Source organism: Chroicocephalus ridibundus, chromosome 9, assembly GCF_963924245.1.
Source record: "Chroicocephalus ridibundus chromosome 9, bChrRid1.1, whole genome shotgun sequence".
Taxonomy (NCBI): domain Eukaryota; kingdom Metazoa; phylum Chordata; class Aves; order Charadriiformes; family Laridae; genus Chroicocephalus; species Chroicocephalus ridibundus.
In genome coordinates this window covers 40,913,371-40,940,540 of record NC_086292.1, presented here as the reverse complement: position 1 = coordinate 40,940,540, position 27,170 = coordinate 40,913,371, and the positions used below count along the sequence as shown (strand labels likewise).

At 40.3% G+C, this 27,170-nt stretch overlaps 1 protein-coding gene across 8 annotated transcripts in view; it reads left to right on the top strand.

Moving 5' to 3' along the window:
- ZFAND6 (zinc finger AN1-type containing 6) overlaps positions 1–27,170 on the top strand; it is a 38,289-nt gene that overhangs the window by 8,231 nt on the left and 2,888 nt on the right. For 7 of the 8 annotated variants that reach the window (XM_063345512.1, XM_063345513.1, XM_063345518.1 and 4 more), the window contains 3 exons: positions 17,577–17,746; positions 18,979–19,090; positions 21,229–21,329. In XM_063345512.1, the coding sequence (XP_063201582.1) occupies positions 17,596–17,746; positions 18,979–19,090; positions 21,229–21,329 (364 nt within the window). In that variant the 5' untranslated portion in view covers positions 17,577–17,595. Of the gene's footprint in view, positions 1–15,338; positions 15,468–17,576; positions 17,747–18,978; positions 19,091–21,228; positions 21,330–27,170 lie in introns of all 8 variants that reach the window. The other variant, XM_063345514.1, reaches the window with a different exon arrangement.

The following is a 27,170-nucleotide window of genomic DNA, read 5'->3' as shown; positions in this document are numbered from 1 at the left end:
GGCATGGGATAGGGTGAGAGGGAGGAGAGCAGGAAGTGTTGAGTCAGGAAGCAGGGGGTTTCTAACGCGAATGAAGACTTTCTTTTAATGGTCATCCTTTCTGTATCTTTGACAAATGTGTTAGATGAGGCCATGTACAGAATAATGCTTTCAGGAATTTTTTTACTTCCCTAAATATTTCTTGTTTTTTTTTTTTATAAAAGCACTTGTGTCTATATACAGCTGCTCCTGGGAACTGGAAAGAAATACTCATGGCCCTAATACTTGTTGAGTCTAAGGAGTTTGATAGGTTTTGTGTGATTAGTCAAGATGATAGAAGAATGGTTGTGTGAAAACTGAGAAACAGTCTTCCAAGTGGTGTTGGAAACCAATTGCTTAGATCTTTACTGAATGTAAACAAATGTGATTATTAAAGTATACCCCGTTCTTTCAGTTTTGCATTGAGCCATTTTGTTTTCTCCCAAAATGCTGGGTACAGATTACTTCTATGTATGTCAGAGTGTCTTGACATGCTGGCGTCTTGCCATGCTCCAGTGGCTTATAGGTCTGAATTACTAATTCACTCTTGCTATCTATTTTTATCTATTTATAGGGTTTTTTTTTAGTGTTCTAGATTGTATTTAAACCCTGGAAATGCTACTGTAAAATGAGCAGTGACTATGTATGGCCTTTTAGCAGAGAGGTGGGCTGGATGTTATGTATCAGGGGAGATATTTAAGACTGGGATGTATAAGTGTTTAAATACCTGGATTTTGATTCATTTCCTAATTTACAAGTGATGCTAGGCCTAGACTGAGTGGCTAGATCAGATGCCTTAGATTAGGGCAAGAAGAGTAGTACAGTCTACTGTAATTTCTATGAACTTGTATTATGAGTATGTGTATTAGACTTGCTTAAACAAAAGGAAGCAAACTTAACTATTTGCGTGCTGTTAAATACTATGTTTAGCCAGTAGCTGGTTTTGCTTAAAACAGGAAAAAAGCTGAATACATGAGACAACTTGGTTCATATTGCTTGATTGACTGAGTAGCCATTCTTCTTGGGTCCCCTCTACCCCCCACAACTTAGTTGGGAAAGATGTATTATCTGGGACCAATTTTCCTGATTTATTCAACACAGAAGTGAAATGCTCAACTCTCTTACCACATGTATACAATTCTAATGCAGGCTGTTTGTAGAAAGCAAATCTGCCCTAAAGGATAAACATACCACTTTGCTGGCACAGCTGTACAACTTCTGTATTCAGGCTACGGCAAATGTTTCTTGCCTGCATTCAAAGCCGTCGTTGGCAGGACCCGTGTTGTCCCTGCGTGACGATTGGTTGTTCCAGCACTTCTTGTTCATAAAACCTTCTCCTGCACATGCTCCATCTGCAGATCTTAAACACTGTGAATGTGTTGTGTGCTGTGGGATTTATGCATCTGCTTCTTGTGCCAGGATGTAATATACATCTCTGATGTGAATAAGATATTCTTAAGTGATTGTAAACCTGTGTACAAAATGCAGGACCAAATTTGATCTCCCCTGTTTATGAGGCGAAGGGGATCTGTGCTCTCTGGTCCACCGACTGCTGGTGGTAATTCCCAGTGTCGTGAAGTGGGTGGCCCACCATGCGCTGGGATAGCAACCCTGTGCTCTGGTTCTGTTTAGTACTACTTGGAGAAGGCTGCAGGCCTCCCATGGGATGATCTCTGTCAAACATGCCCAGAGCCTTAGGGAGGGCAGACATCCATCCTACAAACGGCTTTGTGGGCTTCAGATCCCTCCTCGTTGAGTGCCCTCTGCTCTGTGCCGGGACCTCTTGCTGCTCCTCCAGCAGAGTGGGTCGTGTGAGTGCTGGATGCGAAATCAACTAGGCTGGCTTAAATTATTTTAAATTAGGGTCTCGAGCCAACCCAAGTGGCTCTTTCCCCTCCTCTTCTTCCCCCTATTTCCCAAGTGGTTTAGTGATCATTTCTGCTAATTGCTGTGTGCCCAAGGCAGAAGGGAGTGGGGGAGAGGAATAATGTCATCTTACAGAGTTTCAGCTATATCCGAAAAGGGACATCTGCCTGTAGTTTTAGATGTGGGGTTATGCCTGTTAACTAGTTTGTTTGTGGTTTCTAGGAAAGAGGCGGTGAAGGGGTGAGCTCTGGAGCTGTTGATCGTGTCAGCCCTGCTACTGAGGGGAGGCTGGTACTGAGGGACATCCCTCTCCTGCAGGTACAAGGGCTCCTCACAGATAGTTGGCCTGCCATGGTGTGGAGCTCGGTCTGGGTGGGGCAGATGATCTGGCCAGTGATGTTTACGCTGTAATAAGGTTTTGTGAAAATAAGCAGTTAATTACACGACCTACAAAGGAATAAAAATAGCTTGGATCTGTTCTTGCTTCAAAATCCATTTAAGAGAGGCATGAAACGTTTGGGATTTTTAAATCTGCCTTCTTTTTTTTTTACCTTTAGAAATATCAAGAACATTAAGTCCTTCTTCCCTGTTCTTGTTGGATGTCTCAGATGTGTCATAAGCTTCTCAGCCCTTAATTGAAGGGGTGGGGTGATATATTTTTAACAGATCCCTTCTTCCAACTGTGTTTATAGGGCTTTTGAGCTAAATAGAGATTAGCAAAAACAAAGCTTTGACAGTGTAAAAATCATTTCTCCTTGGTCAAGTTGTATTTTCTTGCTCATTCTCCAGTTGTTGACAGAGACTGAGTTTTTTTTTTTTCATTTGAAAAGTAACTTTTTGGTTATTAAATTATGCATTAAGAGATAAACCGAGTTAAATCCTAACTTGATCCATCTTCTGCTCCATTTAGATCAACTGAAGACAATCTTTTGAGTATTACTTAGACAAATGTACTATAGCATTTGAGTATTTCCTAAAAATAGCTCCTTCTTAAGCAGCAGTTTTACTAAACACACAGCTCTTCCTTTAACTGAATGGTTCAGCAGTCTTGCAGAAGCCGAAACTGTCTCCACGCTGAAGACCACCCCTGCTCAGCCATTCTGCCCTGTCAGGATGTATTTGTATCACAGGACTTTGACCTTCAGGATACGGTATTTGTCAGTCTGAAACATAATAATCCTGTATCTGGAGAACTAAACTATAAACAGTGTGGCTGACTTGGCAGGCTCTGGCAACCACCTGAACAGTTTAACTAGCCCAGGGTTTAAGACAACACTGCGCTGGTGTGGCCTGTGATTCATGATGCTAATGCGTTTTTATCTATGTGAAGGATTAGGGAAACAAATATAAACTTAATAATCAAATTGGAATGGGAACTTAATAGCAGTAATTCTTAGGACAGAAGTGAGGTGCTTTCAGCTTGTTTAAATGCTTTGCACTGGATGTGAGTTGCAGGTTTTGTGTTTTGTTTTTTTTTTTTTTTTTATGAAAGGACTGAAGTTTTCACCATTAGCTTGAACAAGGCAGGAAGCTAGACAGTTTTCGTGTGTGTGCCTTTGAATAAAATTGGGCTGATGAAAGCAGAATATCGCATGGGGAAGGCAGATATTTTCCACTTAAGGTTTTAAATTATATTTGGAGCTGAGAGGCAAGAGAGAGAACCACTGATTCTGCAGGCAAAAATGTAGAATTTCTGTACCTAAATTGGACTTATTCATGCCTTTTTATACAAAAGGCGCTCTTTGAGTTAGATTGTCAGAAGAAAGTATTTTAACGAGTTGTTGATCATACTGTTTTTGAGATGGGGTGGCAGGGGAGATATGAGACTGCAAAGAAGGATAAAATTGTTTCTCTACTACCCCCTGTATGAATTTAAGAAGTTTTTCTAAAATCATATGTAGAATCAAGGCCTTAATTGAATGTAAAGTTATGTAGCAGAATGTTTTGGGTTTTTTTGTGCAACAGAATGACCTTGCATTGGAATTTGCACCATTATAAGGTAGGGGCAAAAGAAGTGGTTGTGTTTTGAGTGTTAAACTGAAACATTTGGACATTTTTCTTCCTGCCTGGCTCCTTCAGAATCAGGTAGGAAGCTTACAAGGTAGCTTTTGTTGCTGATGCAGGAGAGTTTTCTAAGTGAACTTCACCAGAGTTCTGACGTTGGGATTATGCTATCGTGCTGCTCTGATGTACTGTTGGATATTGGTGTTAAGTCCTTGAATAAAGTGATTTTGTAGGTATTAATTAGTTATCAAACAAATTGTACTGTCCTGGTGGAAAGTAACTTGAAAGTAGCTATTGTAGTGTTTTACGATATCAAAAACATTTGATTACTAACTTGAAAAAAGAAAAAAAAAAGTAGTCGGGGCAATATGGAAGGATTTACCTGGATCATTTTTTAGTGAAGAGACTTTAGAATTGCTCAATAGGATTGTTTTGAATATCAGCCTATTTTCATGGGGTTTGTTTAAAGTATCCTGGGAGAGGAAGAAGGCGGCATTAGTAACTCTAGGTCAGGGTAAGTGTATTATTAGTTACCTAACAAACAAATTGTCAGCTGAGTGTGACAAACCATGCAGGGGCTGAGACTAGTGCCGAGATCAAGGAGGATTTGTTGTGGACTGGCCCGTCAGCTGTGTATGAATTTTTTGCCTTCCTAATAAGTCTAGTCAAACTTGACTTAGTGCTTTGATTGTGATTTAAAACTGTATGCATAGCGGTGGAGTAACTGACTGGCTTTCAAAAAATTTTTGGAAAACAACAACAAAAAAAACTAATTTCACACTCTGGTCACTTAGTTGATTGTGTTGCCCTCCTGCTTTTCGCTAACTTGGTGTCTGTGAAACTTTTGACTGTTAACTGTGGTCTCTCCTGTTGCAAGAATTAGCTTGTTATTCTGCAAAGTCATAATGTGACTGTGACCCGTGGTCTTAAGTTTATACCTAGTCATTCTGTATATAAATAAATCCCTGATTAGTTGCTACCTACTTATCCTTCTATCTTCTACCTCAGATCCCCCCCTTCACAATCAGAATGCTTTAAATATCAGTCTGTTGTGTTGAGGAATACCTCTGTCCTTGCCACGGCTCTGACACCTTAATTTCTCAGACTGTCAAGGCCTGAGATGAAGAATTTATTGAAACTTCTTTGTATGGCCTCTTAGCTCTATCTGGTGAACTTGCACAGGGTGGCGTATACAGTGTAGAATGTGTGTTGCTGGGTTTACTTAAGCAGCATCTAGTTAGTTGTTAAAATGGGAAAGTCTCCTTGTGAAACCCAGGGTTATGGGTTAAAATTAATGATTTCTAATGTAAGGGACACAAATATTACTCAACAGTACTGTAGGGTTTTTTGTCTTCACAAAAGGGGTGAGAGACAAGAGATTTCTGGGAGGGAGGGTTAGGGCACTGAGCTTTTGTTTTTCAAGCTGTAGCAAGGACGTGGTACTTGTGGAATTAGCCTAGCATAATGCAGCAGCTGAGGCTGCGGTGCCTGTGAATCCATCTTTAGGCCAAGCTGAAGGGCATTGGTCTTGCTGATCTCCCTCTTGTTTCTGACCTTATACCATATTAAAATGGAATATATTGTGCTCTTTTTCCATTGTTTCCTGATAGAAGCCCCGTTGGCCAGTGTTTGCGAACGGAAGAGAAGACCATTGTGATAGAAAGCCACACCTTGCTGACAATTGAGGCTCAATATCTTGTGAGCAGATTTTGTTCCCTCTTCATCCATTCTAAAGTGTGATACAGGCTTTAATATGCCAAGCAAAATAACTGAAGAGAGATCTGGCTTGGGTTTTCTATGTTAGTTTGCTTCTCCTTTATATCATGAATTTTCTTTTCTCTAGAAAGTGCTGTTACTCTGTCATGTGTCGATTTGTACTATGGCAAGAGGATAAAAAGAGGAGTCAGATGTACTTAAAGAGTTATTGTTAAAAATGCAATTTTCTGTTTGTGTGGCTTGAGGAAAAAGGGGGAATCCCATGGCACTAAACAGCTTGGCCCTTTTGGATACAAGTCCCTCCCTTAAAGCCATTTATGGCTGTATTTTTCTATGTAGAATTGTAGAAAGAACTCTGTACAAAGGTACCATCGTAATAAATGGGGAGACGGTGGCATCCAGCCATGCTATTTTTAGGCTATTGTGCTCTTAACTTGCTGATCTAAGTGTTCTGGACAGTAAGTGGGGGAGACATTGTACTAGAAATGCGTGCTGGCATGGCTGGATCTTGTCTGAAAACAGAATGAATAGCCAACTTAGTTATCAGAAAGGCAGTTTACAGGGTTGTACCTGGGGTATTAGGTAAAAAGGATGTCCTGGTGATTAAAGCACAATGTTTGCAATGCAGCCTTATACTCGAAAACTGTCAGCCCTGGCTTTCTCGTCAGCTGAGACACTGAAATACGTGCAGTCTGTTCTGTATGGGCTTAGGAAAGAAATATAAAAAACCCTACTTTCTGTTCCATGATGGCAGTGGGAAAAATGCCAGTTGTCCTCAATCAAGTTTCTTCGAGTAGTTTTTAAGCTTTTCCTAAACAGTGTAATGACCTCTCCATCTGAGCAAGTGGTGTAGTTTTGGAAACCTTCAGAAAGGAAGGTGCCTTACACTGTCTGAATTTCTGATCATTCCTTAGCCCCTTATCTATTAATCTGACAGTATCTCGGGTAGTTAAGGCTGACACAAGGCAACTCATACTTAATTTGCGCTCTGACCTCTTGGTGATGTGTGCAGCTTGCATTTTTCCTGTGACTGAGGCTTAGAGTTCAGTTCTGATACTGACTGGGTAGTTCCACTTTGTTGTTGCAGAGCACTGTTGACCTTGACTGTTTTGGCATAGAGCTGCACCATAAACCAGATACAGGAACCAATTCAGGCTTCTGAAGAATGAAGTCTTCAAAGTAGATCAGTTCCTGGCCCAGCAACACTATGGCAGAAGTGTCTACAGCCCCAAATTACATGTATCATGAAAAGGTTGCAGTGGTTGCATATAAATATATATGGGGTACCTGTCTGTTTGTTTCACGTGGACGTTTACACTGCCTGAGACATTGCAAAGTGTTAGGTGACAGTTAAGAGGAAACTAAGGAAAGATGCAAAACTTCATATTGTGACTGGTGAGTTGGTATATTCATATCTTCAGTGAAAGTTGACAGTATACTAAGTGATGGATAAATATCAGTTGCTCATGCTGGCTGCTGATCAGCTGTATAATATTTTCCTATGCTTTATACTGGGTGATAGATTTTAATATTTAGACATCCAGTAACTTGTTTGAGAACATGTAAGCTGTCTTCCTCAGTGACTGAAATAATAATTAAGGAAAAAAAAAAGCCAACAAAAAACCCTAGGGTTAAAACAAAGTAGCACCTTTGAGTCCCTTGGCTAAATTTAAGTGCATTGCAAAAGATGAGGAATGCAGCTTTGCCACAGGGAACATCATACTTATACCTCTTCTCCCCAAAACGTGTCCCCAAATACCCTCTTTGTTTGGTCAGGCTTTAGCTTTAGGTTGAGTTCCCCATCAAACCACAGTAAGGGTATTGTATAATTTTGAACACTTAAATTAGACATAGTGCATAATTCTAAATAGAGCAACACATCATGCATGATAATCACAATGTTCTTGGAAGTTAAGTTGAATTCAAGATGCCCTAGCCAGAAATGATGATGATGGTTTTATTTATTAACAGCTAGGAACCCTGATATTAGAGCAGGACCTCCCTTAGCATTAGGCCTATGTAGAACTGTAGCATTATAAGCCAATTAAAATTCTACATAGTGCTGTTTACAAAAACAAATTATAATGTGTTTTGTGCTTACTGTCAGTTCTCAGCAACAGGTGTTTTGTTAACAAGAATCTGTCTATTTTGGGAACTCGTGTTAAAGCAGCTTTTATCTCTTCTGGATTTGATATGCTTAAAATAAGTGAAACTTATGCTGTATTGAGAGAAGATTACTTATTCACTGAAGCTCAAAAGAAGCGATTACTGAATCTATATCTATTCTTTCGGTAATTATATGGGTAATCTTGTAAGTGTTTGAATCCTTACAGATTATTTTTATCGGTTTGTAAAGCCAAACCTTTTTTTAAAATATAGCATCAAAGATAGTTTCTGGAGTTGCCATCCTCCTGCATCCCTTAAATGTTGGTCTGGGAATGTAGAGAATTTTAGAATAGCCTGATTCTAATTTTACACAACCTCTGACTTCTGAAATGGCCAACCAATATATGATGCCAAAGAAAGCGGTATGTAGCCTTGTCTTGTCTGTTTCAGAGTAGCTTTCTTGTATTTTTATAGAGCATTTTAAAAGAAGACATTTCTAATATGACAGTTTTCAAGTAAGCCCTAAATTTATAGGTCTGTATAGAAATCTGGAGAGCAACTTGAGGATTCCTGCAGTCGTTGGCTTAGGCACCTTAATGCCAAAGTACAGCTATGGGATAGCACAAACTCTTGAGGAAAGAAAAGGGCTCCTCAAGTAGTATTTGCAACGAATGCACCTCTACACTGGTTCAGCTACACATGATGGAAACTGTGGTTTGTGTTAGTTGACGTAGCAGACTGCTGACAAGTAATTACTGAGATGGTTTGATTTTTTTTCTAATGGGTGTAACGCCTGAATCTTTATTCCTCTTGAGCAGAGACGCCAGAGCAAGCACGACCTAAAAGTGTACTCTTTTATTAGTAGTTGCATGTTCTATCACAAGTGTAACTTCGTGTAAGGTTTCTGTGGCAGCTTTGTTATAGAGACAGCCACCTTCCAAAAATGGACCTGCTGAGCCTGCCTGCCTCTTAAATCGTGGTTGATCTGGGTAGGCTAAACCGAGTAAGTACAACCTCACATTTTGGGAGCAAAATGCTTTGGCCTCTCCTCTGGCTTGTGTATGGACATGCAGTGCTCTGGGTAGGACGGTATGCCCAGTGGGGCGGCTGGCCAGTGTCCTCTCTGGGTTCCTCAGTTACGCCTCTTGGACTTCTCTCACCACGACTCTCACAGAGACACCAGGACAAAAACAGCTTCCAGAAACACTTGATGTGCTCTTTTCTCATGTTCACTTATCTTGGTCTATAATTCACTCAGAAATTGTCTTTGCTTTGTACAGGCACAACTGTAGTCACTATGTTGCCCTCTCTGCTTTTAATGTTTAACTAGTTATCTTTGTTGAAGGTCCGTGTTGTGTCTTGCTGTAAATAAGTGTGTCCAGCTCCAAGGGTTATTTGCTGTTTTTTCTCGTGAACCCAAGAAGTGACTTTTGTGGTGTGTGTGGGTGGTTGTTCTTTTTTTTCATTGCATTCAGGTTGACCTCTCCAAAAGTGCAGCTTTGTCAGCTTAGATTTCCTGATGCTCATCGCTGAAGAGACAGAAACTTAGAACACGCTAGTAGTGCTGCTTCTGAAAGTATCTACGTACTTCTTTGGGCTGGAGTTTCCTGGATTAACTGGGTTTGCCTACAAATGTATTGTGCTACTGGGCAATAAGAAATAAATAAGAGGTTATTAAATTTTAAGTCAGAGGAAAAAATGGTGTTCCTTTGAATTTCACAAAACTTGGATATGGTCATATACAAGGGCCTAATTCTAGTGGTGCTGCAGTGTTGGTCTTGAACAACTAAGAAGTCCTTAAGCACATACTAAGAAGTATGTGCTTAAATGTACTAAAGATTATAATCCTCGGTATCTTGAGTTGTATTTTGCTGCTTTAGACTCAAATTGAAATACAGGATAAATAGGAGGAAGATTCTTGGAGACTTTATACAGAGTGCTGCGTTTAGTAGCGCTATGGGAGCATTTTGGGTGCTGCAGCAGTTACCAGGTGCTCCAGCATAAAGTAGTGGTCATTCCCCCCCCAAAACCCCACGATCAGGTAGTGAAAGCCAGTAGCTCTCTGTGGCAGCTTTCTGGAATTCCAACACTTTCATGAAACTCCTTTTCTATATACTCTGCCTCTTTGAAATCCCAGGTAAACAAAATATGATTGCTCCTCCTAGTTAATAAATTGTACCTGTAACATTACTTTTTTTTTTTAGGATTAATCTTCAGTAGAGTAGTGAACTTCATGGAATTGCTCCTTTATTTGGTATAGTGACTATACTTAAAGTTTGGAAATTAAATAAGAAAAACTTGCTTATACTTCCGGTTTTTGTTTGTAGACTTTAAGTGGTCGCTGCAAGTGATTTGATACATTGATGAGGTGAATGAGAGTTTCTGAGGTACCGTGTTTTACAGCAGTTAATCTTTGATTCTAGTAATCCGTACTTGGCAAAGGTTGAGCGTGGCTACAAGTAGTAATTACAGTTTCAAAGTAACATCTATTAATAGTGTATGCAGACAAGCATAGAAAGATGAATCCTTATTATCAGTGATCTTCTTGATACCAGTATAGAATCTGTGTGTCTTTGTTCTCGCCTAGTAAGAGTGAAGAGGTTGTAGTGAAATGTTCCCTTGTTCCTCGTGTAACCTTGAGTACGAGAGCAGACAGCTGTAGTTAGCGGTGTACACTGGGGGCTTTGTCTCTACCAAGTGTTCCTGGGCTGTATAATGATGTAACATTGCTAGTATCATATTCTGGCTCAGATTAGTTGGGAAAGTTGCTGATGTCCCTTCCTAAGACCTGAGCTCTCTCTTTTCTGTCCATCTGCCACTTCTGAGATTGCGCTTTCTCTCATACCTGTGGCTCTCTTTTCCCCTCAGTGTGATTCTTTCACGGTCTTTGTCCCATCTTAAATCAGGGATTTACACTGTACAGGGCATGTAGCTTTCTTGAGGGTCCAAACTTTATTTGTATTTTAATTCTTGTACTGAAGGACTTAAACTTGCTGACTACTTAGAATTAGAAGTGAAGAAAAGAATTCTGTAACTCGTTCCATCTTTTTGTAAAGTTTCTGCCAGGAGTGTCTAATACAAGTTCTTGATTTTTTTTAACCTAAAATAAGTCTACCCATGAAACAAAAATAAAAAGCTGTTTAACAGGAATAGGCTGGAACATAAGTAGATATTGGACGACTTGTCAAGTGAGTTGAGAGAACATCTTATGTAAGTCTTTGGTCACTAGTTTGCATATTTTGTTTTCGATATTAAGTCATCATATAAATTCTGCTTCAGTAGTTCAAATTGCAACTTAAAACTGTATTTAGGTGTGAGCAGGAAGAAAACTGGAGGCCTACTGGAAGGAATGGAAAGCTTTTAGAATGCATGGATTCTCTTGGTGCTGGGGAACTTGGGTAACTCCTGTGTTTTGAAAAATGCAGCAGCTGTGTGTTCTGCTGCTACAGGAACAAAGAGGTCACTGCCCTTACAGATCTGCTTGCAGTTGGTCCTTAACCATATTCACTCTTTTTAACTCAAAGCATTCTGATGAAACTGGGTCAGAGTGTAACTACACATGTAGCTCTGTTGGCAAATCTGAACCAGCTGCAGTGCGTTAGCCGGGGTGAGCTGCAGATGAAATGACATGTCTGACTGCAACCAGCAAGCCGGGCTGAACTGTAATGGCTGAGGCCCCTATTCAGGTCTGCCAGTTCTTCTTGGCTCCGCAGCAAGTTGCTGGGACATGGTAATGCCTTAAAGCAGCTACAAATGACTGCTCAGTGAATGTAAATTGGGGCCTTTTGGGAGAGAGCAACAGAGTAAAAAGGAAACAGGACCGTTTTGTAACTTGCTGTTAATTTATGAGGCTAGTGCTTTATACCCCGAGTAGTGTCCCGCTTCCAGCAGGACACCTGAGCAGCTGTGCCTCTGCAAATTTCTGCTATGAAGTGCTATCCTCAAAGACAGCCGGTGCTTTGGTAACTTCTGCAGCAAGATTCAGCAGAGCTCTGCTTTTAGGCCTTTATTTGCCATTCGTTTTGATAAGGCTGCAGAGGAATGCATTTCCTATTGTTTTTTGTACCAACACGCCTTTTCATACATCTGATACAAGCAGTATCAGATATCCATAGCAGTACGTGCTCTGAAATGAAGTGTATTTTTGTCTCCACAACTCGTATCTTGCTTTTATTTGTGCCTGGGATGAAGCATTATATTTTTAAGGAGCACAAATTATCATTTTTTCGCAGTTGCTTCCTTGCTTCATTAGCACAAAGGAAAAATGACCATCAGTACTGGTGCAACTTAAATCAGTGCTGAACTGCTTCATTATAAAGGTGATTATGATGGAGGAGGGAATGTTTTAATCACTTGTTAAAAATTGGATTCATCCTTTGAGGTGTCAGCTGAAATCTGACAGTGGGTTGATCTTTGACAGCGAAGAGAGTGCCTTACACTAAATGCTCTGCTTTCTCTTTGAGAAGCACTTTCAAAGCTGGCATCAGTGTGGCTCAAACTGTGTCTGGTGTGGTACTGCAACTGAAGCAGAATGCTGTTTGGGTGGTCTCCTCTGTTTCAACGTTAGCATTTGGGAGGGAGACTTCTCGTACCAGTCATGAATTTTAGGAGTGTTTGCGGAAGACAGGGCCGTACTTCAGCTGGGGGAGCAGATGTGAGGATCTGCTCGTTTTCCCTACCGCAACTTGAAGTATGAGGACAACTGGAATTCAAGAGACCTTTTTCTTTGGAGAAGACAGATGAAGAGAAGGCTGACTTCTGTGCGGGATTTTTTTTTTTTTTTTTTTTTTTTACTTTTTGAGGGGGGGAGGAGAGATTATTCCTAAACCTTGTGTGTTTAATCCTGCTAAATGCTGCTCTCCCTGATCTCACTGATTAACATTTGAAGCCTATAAAGCTAGGGTATCAGTTATTTGAAACTAGTAGCATATAAACATTTTAATTAAAAGGAAAAGGGGGGGCACGGGGAGACCAGTATTGTGGTGCCTGCTCTGCAGGGAAAGGATATAAACAAGTATTTTGTGACTTGCTTTGCAGAGTATTGCAAGAGGGGGCTCTTTTTCCAGAGAACCTGATGTCCAAAAGACTTACCCTGCTTTAGTGTTTCCACAGCTTCAGCTCTACATACGTTTTGCGATCAGGAATGTCCTTTATACGATTTCTTGTGGTTGTTGCTTGGTACAGAGAGTAACTTACTCCCTGATGATGTGCGTTGGTGAGGGGGGAATGGTAGGACCTGTAGCTTCAGCAGAAAGCAGGCCTTACAGATGCATACAGTACATCAAGGTGACGAGAATAGCAGGAATGGGTGGACTTTAAGCCCTAGATTTATGGCAAAAGAAGGACTTAGCCTGCAGAGCTGTGTGCCACCATGCTTCTAGTGACAGTAAGTATTTTTAAATTGAGAAGAAAATTATCAGAGGTCATTTCGGCTTAAGCTCAGCAATTTTTATCTAACAAAAAAGAGGCCATTTATTCCATAATCTTTAACAAAGATGTTCTGGGGTTGCATTGAGGGGGGGTTGTTTAAGGCCCTTGCCCTTCCCTCTGGTACACTTCCTTCTCATTAGTGCTTGTACAACTGGTTATACAACTACACTGTAAAGCAAAGCAGGGAGCATACTTAAAATATTGTAAAGAGTTTGGTTGTTTTCTTTCTTTAAGATGAACCAATTCTGCATTCAGAGTAACAGCATGACCCTATGGCTGTTGTGCAAGCAAAGGTCGGGGGGAACGGGCAGAGCCCAGAGGTATTTCCAGCAGCTTTACAAGCTCCATGTTTGTTTTGTGACGCCTCAAACCGAGTGGAACATATGTGTAGTGATGTTGATCCCAAGACCTTGCTGTCATTTTGGCTATGAAGTTGCTTCAAGTTTTGTACTGAGACCAAGCTAGGAGACCAGTTTTGAAACTATGGATTGGGTCTGCAGTTGGGATGTGTTTTACTGTAGGCTGGATGCTCAGCACGGGCTGGCTGCCCCTAAAAAGGGTCATCCTATTTTTACCCTTGTCGCTTCCTTTGCACTGTATGTCAGTTCTCTAGAGATGATCTTTTGTCAGATCATCAAGTTCTCTAGTCCACCAGAATAAATATTCCTGCTTTTTCCATCAGATGGATGAGCTGCTATGACTCGAGGGAAGTGGTGGGGGTGTGCAGCAGGGGCCGGGGCTGCGGGAGCCGGCTCACCCCTTTCACAGCACTTCTAGGGGTGCAGTTCCAGTGACAGCCCACCATTACGGCCTTATGTGACAGTTGGGCTTGGCGATACTATGGATCTTCCTGCATGAGGAATTATGGACAGTTTTGAAACAAAAATCATCTGAAACTGAGCCAAGAACCAGGGTGAAGGGAGGTCTTCCCTCCCCCCAAAACATCTGTTCAATGATCTCTTGCTGTTCATGTTTGCGGAGATGGGGACGGAGTCGGGCTGCTCTGCTTGTGGCTGTTTGGCTCCTGCTGTGCCTGGGTGGTGAGGAAAAGTCCCCAAGGCACAATACTGTGTCATCTTGGCCTTTGCCCTCCTGCAGTAGTGGATGTGAACGGGGGAGGCATGTCTGAAGTACGGTGGCAGGAACCTCCAGTGTTTGGATCTCTATTCCCTTGTATTTTCAATGCCTGTTTTTGGCTAGTGGTTCTCCTAATGCTTTAAGCCTGCTCTGCTGCTGAAACAAGTGGTTCCACACGTGTCCAGATAGACCCTCTCGTGCCCAAACAGCACATGTGACAAACACAAGCTCAGAAACCAATCTGTGTAACAATTAGTTAAAACTAATTGGCAAAAGATGGGGTGCTTGGTTTTCTAAGTTTGATCGCTTCCTTGATTCACCTCGGTGCGCATGAGCACTGAGGGAGAGGGAGTGAGAAGCTGGGGAGCAAGAGCTTATTATACTGGTTTGACATTCTGTGGCTTTAGGGTTCAGATAGATCAGTTCAACCATCTCAGCAGCTTACAGGCTGCTAAAGTGTGTTGTCCCTCCTGGTCACATGTCATCCCTCGCATCAGTTCCAGAGTTTTCCCCACCCCTTCTGCGTGTGGTGCTTTCTTCTGTTTAGTTTTTGTGTATGAACTGATTGAGCTCACCAAACTGTCAGAACACTTTCTATGGTGGTGATGGACCTCTCTTCCTTTTTTTTTTTCTTTTTAATTTTCTTCCCTTCCTCCCTGCCCCAGCTCAGGAGCTCCTTGGGTCAATGAGGGTCCAGCTGAGCACGAGCTGGTGTGGGGGAGTGTATGCAATTGCCCCCTTCTGAATGCAGCAAGCTCTTGTATTGGTTCGACTTCTTTCTCGTTTGACTTCATAACATTGCATCAGTTTGATCCTATCTCTTCTATTTTATTTCCCAAATATTAGCAACCAATGAAGGATCTTCCGCTTCCTGTGGCTTTTATTAAAACTCTTCAGAAGAATCCCTGGCACTTCCCCTTAGAGATTTAAGTGTTCTGGAACCTCATGCCAGTGGCTTGTGCTTTGGCTGGTGGCAGGATCCACTGGTTAATGAACTCGGGAACTGGCTTAGCTGGAAGTCAGTCCAGCTTTTCTTGTTTTTCTTCTGGCCATCTTTGTGCACCTTTCACAATTTGTTTATTGAATTGGAGCTGACTTATTTTTTTTCATGTCTGTGTTAGAAATTGTTATGCTGTGATTGCGTTAGCACCTGATCCCTTCAGCAACGGTTGTGTTGGGGAAGAAGAAAGTAGCAGTAACTGGTTATTGAGTCCCTGCGTGCTGCTTGAAGCTAACCGTTGAACAGAAAGGTAATCATGGTAGATTTTGAAAGTTAGCGTGGCAAGGTTCTTCTAATGCGCTGCTGTCTAAAATTAAAAGGATTAATACTTGTATTGTGACATTGAATCTTTATTAGACCTTGAAATATTCTCTCCAAAGTGTTTTTTTTAATTAGTCTTTCAATCTTAAACATTCTGTGCCAAAAGTGACTTGCGTAAAGTTTCATCTTTAAATTGGTTTGAGTTACCAAAGCACAGAAAACTCGTGTTCATTTACATTCTCCTGAAATGGCTTCACTGAGCGTTGGGCCCAGCAGAAGAATTGAATTCCCACATGCGCTCCTTGCAGTTTCATTCTAAAGGGTGTCTGGAGAAAGGCAGGAATGAAAGTGCTCTTTCAGCTATAAGTACAGTACTTCAGCAAAATCAAATTTAGCTGTCGTTTGAGGTCAATGGGGGCTTTGTATGTCGAAAGCAAATGCTTCTTTATTGGGGTGGGGGAGAGCAGTCAAACAGCTGAAATAAGCTTAATTGCAGGTTGAAGCTGAATAAGATACTATCAAAGATTTTTACTTCTTTTTTTTTTTTTGTCTTCCTGCCTGTCCATCTTCCTGGTCTTATATCTTGAATACTTTCTCATCCTTGAGTAGAGTACCTTATTGCTCTGAACAGACGACTTGGCTGCTGTTTGTGTGTTGCTGTTAGTTTTGCAACCCAGGGGTTTGCTTTTGAAGTATCAATTTCATATGCTTTGGGGAAATAAAAACAAAATGCGATGGATGTGGGTGTGAGAGGAGATGAGGATATTTGTCTAAAAACAAAATAATGGGAAATTTGTTTGTATTTGGCTTCAACTACATCTTATGTAAAGGCAAATCTTTTACCCTGGTGTCCTTCTTACTGTGACTTAATCTAGTTTTATAACTTGGCAATTGGTGAAGTATTCAAATACCTTGAAACCCCTTCCCCTCTGAGTTTTGTTTTCTTTCCTTTTGAAATATGTACTGATGTTACTTGAAAGATTGATTTATTTTTTTTCAGTAATATTCCTCATCACTGGTTTGACTTAAAATTATCCATGCTTCAGCCTCATCTTTAATGAGGAAGTGTAAAATGGTAGACCTAAGTTGATCTTGAATAAAATAATTGATCATAGAATCATAGAATTGTTAGGGTTGGGATACCTTGAGATACTTAGTTTCTTAATGAGAAGTTGTTTTTTTTCTTTCAAAACTGATACAGAAAAGGAGAACAATATACTTATGGAGGGGGGCAAAACATGGAAAATTAACTTAACCTTGCTGAGTGACAGATCTCAATAACTGATTTACAAGAGGGACCATTTGAGAATAGTTAGGAGGTTCGGAACACTGTTGAAAATGATCATTTGTTGTAATTTTCTTGTATTAAGAAGGCTTCAGATCTTTACAAGGCAGGGACAAAAATTACAAATCGTACAGAGTTTATGAAAACAAAACCTAAGTTGCCTTGAAATTTATGTCCTATTTCTCACTTTTAGTATGTTTTCACACAAAATTGATATATAGGAGGTATGTGTACCTAGTCTAATATTTTTTGACTGAAAAGGGTGATTTTCTTTTTGCATGTGAAAAATCATAATACGGGTTTTGTGGTAAGTAGTTGTGTTGTCCGTCACTAATGACGTCGTGACTAAACAGTAACCTGCGAATTCATGTGACTATTGTTAATAATAATTATTATGCAGTAAGTAAGCATGTGTTACCGTGCTTGCCTTTCATTTTATAGTTCTCATTCACAGTGTCAGGTGTTCAAATTTCAAGAAGAGCATAGGTGTCCTCCCCTTAGCTTCCTGCTAGGAGCAGTAATACTTCCAATATTTTCTAAAATGACTTTTCTTTGTGGGCTGTATATTGACCATAAAACGGTGGGACTGGAAGGGTCTGTACGTATGAGTTGCACAAAGCATACATATGACTGTGTTTGTATTATTGGTCAGACTACAGACATCTTAGGAAAGGGCATTGAATTACCCGCGAGGCGTCTTTTGTAGAAGATCTTTTTTGCTGAGCTGTAGGAAACTGCAGATTTTCAAATGTCAACTGTAAAAGCAGGGTTTTCTCAGGCTTGTAAAAACTGGGTTGTATGTATCAATTTCAGGTTTATAGAAGAAGGGAAAATGGCTCAAGAAACTAACCGTAGCCAAGTGCCTATGCTTTGTTCCACTGGTTGCGGATTTTATGGGAATCCTCGTACAAATGGCATGTGTTCGGTGTGCTACAAAGAACATCTTCAAAGGCAGAACAGTAATGGTAGAATTAGCCCTCCTGGTAAGTAATGCTAACATATGTCTGTTTGAACAACTCAAAATGACACAGTAGACAGCAACTTGCTTCCTGATCATGCCCAAATACTAAAAGTATAGGAGCATTAGTGCAAACCACTTTATTTAAGTATCTTACCTTATGGAATGAACTTGGATGAAATGCTCATAATATAATCATGCTGTGATTAATCTGCTCAAAAGTAGACTTTTACTAATACCTTTTGAATTAATTGAGCGTTTCCAATTTGAAGATATAAAAATGCAGAAAAAATACTACACCAACATATTTTTCCTGAAATTACTGGCAGTAGAGATAACGCTTAGCTTTGGGCAATGTTTGTGAAAATCATTTAAAATACATGTACTTAATTTCTACAGCCTGGTGTTGAAGGATTAACCTGTAGATGCTTTTTAAGAATAGTTTCTCCTAACTTCAGATAGAGATACTTTATTCTTTTTGGCCCAATGCCCCATGTACTATGGTCTTTCCTACAAAGCAGATATCCCATTGAAGTGCTGCCTTCCTACATTCACTCTCTCGGAAAAGCTAGAGGGCTCTTCCCCCTTTAAATTAATGGTAATGCCCTCAGAGAGAGGAACCCTTTCTCTGCTCTGTTCACCCCAATGTTTTCAACTTGCTCTGCTGGGGCAAGGAGGGTTAGGGAGTGCTTCCCTGGAGCTTCTAAAACGTCTCTTCTGGCTTGGCTGGATGCTGACAGCAAAGAATCTCATGGCACACTCCTGAAGACTTCCCTCCTTGACTTCAGTGTCAAACTTGACTTCTAAAACTGAAGCAATAAATGCCGTGGAAATCTTGGGATCTAGGTTCTGCTACTTCAGAATGGATCCTGAGTTGGCATTAGGATGCAACAGTACTGGTTCTCACAGATCCATCCTATTTTTTTAAACAAAACCCAAGATTATCATGTCAGGATACTGTAGTTTATGCTGTGAAAGCTGTTTATGGATGCTTTAATTAGAAGAAATAGTAACTATTTTAAAGATCCATCTTCAGAGTTTTGTGCTCTGTAACTTCTGGGGGCCTGGGGCTGGAACATGATCAAAATATGACCAAACATAATCACTTCTTGCAAAATTACGTTTCTTTATGATACAGGCTGAGATTCAGTTACTTTCCTAGTTGATGTCATGGGGGTCGAAGAATAATCGCATTGTGTAACTTCTGTAATCCCAGGAAGTAGTGTGATGCCTTTTACATTAGTGTCTTCCTTCCAGCAACTTCTGTCAGTAGTATAACTGAGTCCTTACCGGTTCAGTGCACAGAAGGCAGCGCCCAGGAAACTCAGTCAACTTTAGATTCTACATTGACTCCATCTATGCAGCCAAGGTAAGCTGTTTGTGTCTGTTATTCTGTGGTTTTGCATAAAAATCTGTATCAAGAATGATTAAATCTAGTGTACTGATGCTGCCTAATTAAATGCCAGGACCTGGATTAGGAAAACGTTTTAATATTTAACTGCTAACTTTAAAGCATGGGATCTCACAGTAAATAGTAGCTGATCTGTTAGCAGCGTCTTGCATTCAAATGCAAATTTGTCTTTAGAATTTAGGCTCAAATAGGAGCATTGCCAACTTCATGCTGTTCTACAGAGATCTCTCTGGCTAGTCTTCTGACTCCACAACTTGCAGTTGGTTGTGCGTTTACCAAAGGAGAGCTCTTTTCATCTTAGAAAATTGAGGATTTTGTAAAATGGCAGAAAGCTGTTGACTAGAGCTCTCATAAATAAGTGCATGATAATGTGTTAACGAAGTAGTTGCCTCACTAAAAGTGGAGCGTACTAGAACAGGGGGAAGATAGCTGAATCTTAGTACAAGTTGTGCTACTGAACTGATTTTGTATTAAGCAAGCAATTTCCAACTGGATTATTCAAGGAGACATAATGTCCTCTTGTAAATCACTCAGACTAAGTGCTCTCCATTTGTAAAAGCTAAATATTTGTTTACGTTTCGTGGCTGCATTTCGGTTTAGAATGACACAACCAACAGCAACTTAAGTGCTTTGGAAATTTTTTGAGTGAAAAATGTTAGTGTGTTATACTGTGGAAGCTAACTTGCTGTAGTATTCATTCCAACTTTCCTTTAAAAATCAAAATGTAGTAAAACACAGGCTGAGAGTGATTTTTATCAGTTACTGATGGCTGATTCTCTTCGGGCTGTGTTTTCCGCTCTTTAGCTTTTTATAGGAGGTGTTAGCTTGGATCCTGCATGTGAACTGAAAGCTAGGTGCCGTGCTTGATGCTGTATTTGGTCTTTCCATTCTGGGATTTCTAATTGGGGTAGAAAATAGGTATCTTACCCTGATACAACTCTTCTGGTATGAGTTAAAAAAAAAAAAGAAAAAAAATTATGCAGGTCAGTGCAGAGAGGTGAACCAATTACAATTACAGTGCCTTGGGTGTGTTTTCTCACATAATCTTTATAATACCATGAAAGAGGAAAAAAAGTATCTCTGATCACTATCTTGATTACAGGAGAAATGCATGGATGGTTGCTCTTAGACTTGCACTTCAAAAAAATCAGTGTCATGTGTTCTTTTTTTTCTAAAATAAAAGCAGGGATTCAACTTCAGCCTCTGGTAATGCCTCATTTATGATACTCTGAGGAAATATCTACTAAATTGACAGTGCCCTCTTGTAGGCAAACCTGTCCTTCAAGACCTAAACGAAATTCTTGGCGATTAAAATTGCAGCTCCAATGCCCTGGGTTTGTCATGGACTACTGGTAGGGCTTTGCTGGTTCATGAGCTGCGGGATAATCCAATTTCTTGGATTTGGAGTGAATGCCTAAGTGGAAAGGCAGAAGAAAATTGTGCAAATGGGGTAGTGCTACCTCTCGCTTGGGACATCAGCTTTGTCTTGTTCCATAGCAGAGTTGCTGGGTGAGCAGTTTGGCTGCAAGTGACTAGTAGTGTCAAATCTCCTTCCCATAACTGTCCAGGGTGTTCCTCTGGGAGTTTTCAGACATGCTGTGACTTTAGCAGTGTGGCTGACAGGGTTGGGAAGTTTGGCCACCACCACTTCACACTGTGACAATCTAAGGGGTTCTGTGTACAGCTGCAGATGCTTTATTACTGGAAACGTTGACATGCCACAATTTTCTCGTTCGTATCACTAGAACACCAAAAGTAGCTCCTCTACAATTATCCTCCTGACTTAAGCTATAAAATCCTTGCATATTGAATGTTGCATTGTTGTTTCTGTGTGGCAGGATGGTATGCCAAATTACCCCAAAATATTTTTTTCCCTTTTGATAGTTGAACTGGTTTATTGCATTCAGTATGAACGCAAAAATGCTTAATGTCCTTAGACACTATGGCATTTTTATATGGTCACAGAAACAACTTCAGAGTGAAATATTTCTGGCATGGTTTTTCATCAAGATGTATTCTAATGTATTTTTTTCAGGAATGCTCTGTAGAACATTGACGTGCCTCATAAAAATCATAACTTTTTCTTTGCCCCCCAGCCCTGTGTCAAGTCCGTCACTTTTAACAGAATCTGTAGCATCATCCCAACCGGATAGCACGGCTGTGGACAAAACAGTACCCGAGACAGAAGATTTGCAAGGTTGGTGCCTAGTTTTCAGAGACAGAACTTAGGAATAATGTTTTTAAAACTTTGACTATTCTTCATATACTCCTGTTCAAGCGATGGCTTATTCTCAAACCCAAATATTCTGTGAAATCAGAAGGCAAAATAAGGCTAAACTTTATTTTTTTAAAAGGCAAGTCTTAAACTGAAAACTCTTTTGTTTAACTGGTGATTTCAGTATCTGATGTAACAAGTGTGTTAATTGAGGTTGGAAATGCACATCATAAATCAATCTACTGTTCTGTCTTTATGCCACAGCTGTTACATGTAAGTAGAGTTTTGAGTATCTGTTACTTCTCAGAGTAGTCATTTGCAGCAAATATCACAGAGGTTTGTGAGCAGATTTCTGATAGAAGGTGTTATGACATAGCTACTATAGGAACAGTGTTAGTATCTTCTATAAACACGAAACACCTATAAAAGAACCTTTCACCAATGGACTGCAGTGGTGTAATATTTTGACCCACTGAAATTCACTGTATCAAATATAAAATTACCAAACCACAAACTCTGGTTTCTTGAAAGGAAAATGGCTGAGTGTGTGATTTTAACTATATTGGCATGAAATCTTTATTGCTGGTACGATGTAAAGGGGTTTTTTTTTCCTCTTTGAATCTTTTTCTTTTTATGTGCAGGCTTGCAGAGCTTAAAACTAAAGAGTTTTTGATAGTATTTCTTAGGAAAGTGCAAAAATGCCAGATAGTATACAAAACTTGCTCAGACTTCTAATCCATAGACATAAAAGGTATTTAAAGGTAAGTCAGTAAGTAGTCTGCCTTTACTTCTGCTGACACAGCTAAGGCTTTAGTGGGTAGAGTTATGTTTCTGTAGACGAGTCTAAACATACGAGTTTGGGTTTTCCACAGATACAACATGTAATTCCGCTTAAAGATGCTAAACAGAAGTTCTTTCATTGTACCTCTGGTACCAAAGTTCTGCTTTTCAGATACTTTTCTAAGCCGGAGACCTCCCTTTTTGTAGGGTGCAATGGAAGAGTCATTATTCAGCTACTGCACTGAGTAAGGCCGCCTCCTCATCACACAAACAGTAGCTGTAGAACTCAAAGAAAAGGTTTTAATGCTAATACCACTTTGTACTAGCCTTTGAGATGTCAATTATTAGAAACATGTTTACTTTTAAAAAGATATATTCTAGATGCATGTTCTGATACCTGCTTCTTTGTTTTCTGGAGCTGAGATCTCTTGTTGCCTCAGTTTTGACAATGCGCATAAGGTGTGCTCTTAGTACTGGTCAGTGATTGTCCGGCCTTACCCAGCTTGAGAGAAGAGCAAGTGCTGAAAAGCTTTATGCTTCTTAATTTCTATATATTTGCACGACAGAGGTGGGTTTGCATACTAGGTTTTTAGTTGATATACCTCTGAGTAATGCGGATACAGCCTGTTCTGCAGTATGGGGAACCTGGGATGTGCTGCATGTCAGCTGTAACCCAGCTCCCACGCAGGTACGTCCCTTTCTGGGAACCTCAGAAGTAGAACACCTCAGTCGAGCACGTGAATATTGCACTGCAGGTTTACGCTGATACGGATGTGGCATATATCAGAGAATATAAAGGCAACTTCTGTAAGATGATCTTCTTACTGCCCTGTCTTTTCCCACTCCCCCCTTCTTGTCAGTCTCATGATTCTTCATTTTCCATCCAGTGCCTGAATTAGTCTCTCTGTTTACATGTGTCTCTTACTTGCTTGGCTTAGCTGTAAGTTGAAACTCTAGGTTTGCAGTGTCTACTATCTTTTCACTGGGAGGTGGCGAGAGCGCTTTATTTTAAAATGATCTTTGATGCTTCTACTGTGAGGTTACTTGAGCCTGTGAAAAGACTTTTCCCAGCAAATTTTCAGAGAATGCCTCTCTTCTTACCCGTTTGGATAAATTTATGCTCCTTCCAATTCTTTACCTCTAAAGCTAATTCTCCCTATGAGAAGGTAAGATTTCAAGGGGGTGTATTCGCATTTGACAGTAAGTATTTCAAGGTTCAACCTATATCAGGTGTTTAGAGTACTCAGCTGTGTCCTTTTCTTTGTACCATAGTGATTTCTAAACTAAGAACACCACTGCCATGTAATTGCAGTTCTAAATTACAATCCCTATTTATAACTTGCTGTGGCAGGGTCAGCCTCATTTTCTGAAGAGTTGTTTCTGTGCTATCCCTTAACTGAAAATCACAGGAAATATAGTGTTTCCAGTTTTAAAGTATTTTGCTTTGAAAGTGTAAGTTTGTAAAGAAAGCAGCTTACAGTGGATGCTAAGTGGATTTCATTGAGTTGTTGTCACAATTGTGCGTCCTAAAGTTTTTTGGTTTGCCTCTTTTACCCTGCATCATTCAGAATTTGAATTTTTGGCTGCTGACAAGAATGTAATAGAAATGTGTGAATCAGAGTTATTTAGTATTGTCTGGCTTTGTAGCATTTATAAAAGAAAAAAAGTCTCAGAACTGTGGGAGCTGGTCCCAGACTGAAGAGCTTATAATGCTACTTCTGTTGATGTAGGGGAAGAAAAAAGAAATTATGTCTGCTTTGATCATTTGTTCAGTATTTATTCTGATAAAAATCTTGCTGCTTTGGAACGTCTGTTCTGGAGCAGATTGTTTTATGATACTTGTATAAGTTAGTCTATTGTAGTTTTATGTAGCTGAGGGCCCCTTAACTCACCATTTAACATAATTTACTAGGCTACAATAACAATGAATGAAAGAGTGGGTGAATAGTTAGGCTTTCTTGGATTACTGTTAGGGTTTTTTTTTTAAAGCAGACAGCTAGATGGGACTTGAGCTGTGTGCACACAGTCCTAGCTGTTTGCAGACAAGCTAAAACTACAAAGGGATAAAAATCCCAAAGAGCAGTTCAGATTTGTTTGTCTTCATTGGGTGCATGCATTGCAGAATAAAGAGAGGAAAACTATAGAGTATGTTAATAAATCTAGATTTTACATTTAGTGATTGTGTGATAATGCTTGTAGGTATGGAACACTGCAAAAAGTCAAGATGCTAGATGGGGGCCAGTAGAACTTTTTTAATGTTCTTAAGTATCTTGAACATATGTTAAAGATGACCTAAAGTGAAACTCATTGAGGTACAATCCAGCTTTTCTAGTAGCTTTCTTCTGTTCTGAGCATCTCTCCAACTCATTTCAGATTGCCTCATGGACTGTTGTACCTTCGCTCAACACTACAGCCCTGTTAGGATTAGCTAGTCAGGATTCTGTATTTGTTAGCCAGGGGACTAACGGGGCTGCCTCACAGCAAGCCTGCAAGTGGGTAAAGAGGCACTTTGCATCTCTAGGATCAATGAGTGTGAAACCATCCAGGTTAGGATTCATGCTTTATATTGCAGGGAGTTTTTTAAAGGCAAATGAAACTTGTCATGGAAGGCAGGAGCACTCCACCACACATGTATGGAGCTCTGACAACTCGAGAACGTAGGGCTAAAAGTATAAATCACATTAACAGGTCAGTTTTAGCCTCTCAGAGGCTGAAAACTTTGGAGAACCAAAACAGCTGCTCTGATTTTTGAACTCATTGCTAAATTGGAGAGATCCATATATTAGCATTGCAAAACGCAATCGGTCCTGTAATATGGCGTGGCTAGTGTTTTGGAAACTCAAGATTTCCAAACTGGATTTAGCTGTATTAACTAACTGAAAGGTATGTGGCTGTTCTTTTTGAGGAAGTCACCTGGTTTTGCACTCATCTAGGGATTTCTGTGTGAGGTAAAACAGTTTAAAAATTTAGTCATTGCTGATTACGTTAAAAAAAAAATTGGTATTAAAACAATTAAGTCGCTACAGAATTTTACATGGAGATAAGGTGGATCTACGGTGAATGCTGTTGAACTAATGGCATCAACTTCAGTGGAGCTTATCAAGGCTACCTCAGTGGGCAGAACTGGAAAGGAATTAATGGATCCTTCAGGCTTTTGTGACAGTACCAGAGGCTCAGAGGTGGAGTATGATTATGACACAAGTGTAGAAAATAACGTAGGATATCCTGCTTTACTGGATGAATGCTCCAGGGAGAGAGGAAACATTCACAAGAAAGATTTAAAACTAAATTCTGTAGGTAAGCGTGCTTTTATTTAACCTGCCTCTTCCTAACACTGAAATGGTATATTTTAGGCTGATTGCTTCAGTTTAGGGTTAAAATGTTAGGAAGTGTGGATCCTCTGCTTAGGATGAACCTCTGGAGAGGTGGGTATTCTTCCTCGATCTGGTCAGATGCGCTTAAGAGGTAAAGGTGGCTGTTAATATTCTTCCTGTGGGAATGAGGAACCTTTTTCTTTGAGAAGCTCTGCCTGGTAATAGAGGGGCAATACATGTAAAATGTCCAGAGGAGGGAACAGAGGAGGTGCCAGGGATCTTGCAGCAAATACATGGAGTTCCGTGTTGTGCCTCCGGGGGTGCAAGGACTGGAGTGTACTTTATCTCACGAGTGCTGTTTTCGTGGGAAGTTGGAGTACACAAGTTCAAGCAGGGTTGGCACAAGCAAAGCGGTCGCAAAAGCTGCTGCCTTTAAGAGGAAATCCAGGCTCCGCTTGTTTTGATCAGCAAAGAACATGCTCTGTAAAACAGGGAACTTCTAGCGGCCAGCCCAACTTGTCAGCTCCAGAAAAATGAGAGTGTGTTCATGCTTTATTCTTTTTTGGTTAGCTGTCAGTTTGAACTGGTGCTGCCAGTGCTTCTGTTCTCCAGCTAAAGGCAGAGCTGGGGGAAGGGAGGGAATGGCTTCAGCCAGAGGAGGCAGCAGCATCCTGGAATCCAGACAGAAGTACCAGAGCTGGGAGTGGCTGCGACATGTGTCCTGTGTGCTCCAACCTGGGTGGTATTGCATTTTACCTGGCTTTTTTCTCTTGTGTTGGTCACAGCTAGCTCGTAGACTGAGCACTAAACGCTGGCATTTTGTCATCTAAAGGTGGCTTAGTGGTTGGGGTATTCATGATTATCATAGAGGATTTTGAGTCAAATCTCTGGCTTCTATGCAAAAGCAAATTGAGATCTAGAATTTACGGTTACTACAGTAGATACAAAGTGACTCGTGGCAGCGGTAGAAAAATCTTCCCACTCAGCTCTACAGTGAGCAGCAGCCCTTTAAGTATTTTTAAACCTTTTTAATGTGAGAGCCATACACACAAAGAAAATGTAAGTATGTGCATCTTAGCTCTGTTTTGCAGGGAACAGTGCCAGTTTTTCCTAAATTTGGCTAATAGTTAAAGAGGCTGTTAGTCAAACTTCTGTTGAGGTATCTGGATTTTGCTACAAATAGGAAATGCAAACTTGAGAACATTAGCTGCTAAACACTAACGCATGGCACGAAGCTTTCTTAATTAATAAACACTGCAATGTCTGTTTTGTATAGCACTGCAAGAGTTCATTTAAGTCTTACTGCTTCTGATCCTCATCTCGCATCTCTTAATCGTTACTGCTTTTGATTCTTGTCTTGCAAAGCTTTGAATATTATCTGCCCACTCAGAAATGTGCCCTTTAACAGCCATTTAAAGCTATTGAATCTTTTTTCTGCAAACTATCAATTATTATAAACTTCAGGACAAAGAAAAGCTCTGCTTCTAACATAGATAGTGATTTTAAACTGATTTAATAAACCATGTATAACAGTCTATCTTTGCTAGATTAACCTTTGGAATATATTGTCCACTCAAGCAAAGTCTTTGCTGGTGGTCAGGCATTTTGCTACCCGTTGATGTTGCTTGGTGCAGACTCCAGTGTTTTGATACACTTGCGAAAGTGGAAAGTGCCCTTTCCTTTGAAAAAAAAACCCTCATCAGAATAGCAGCAGAGGAAAAAAAAAAAC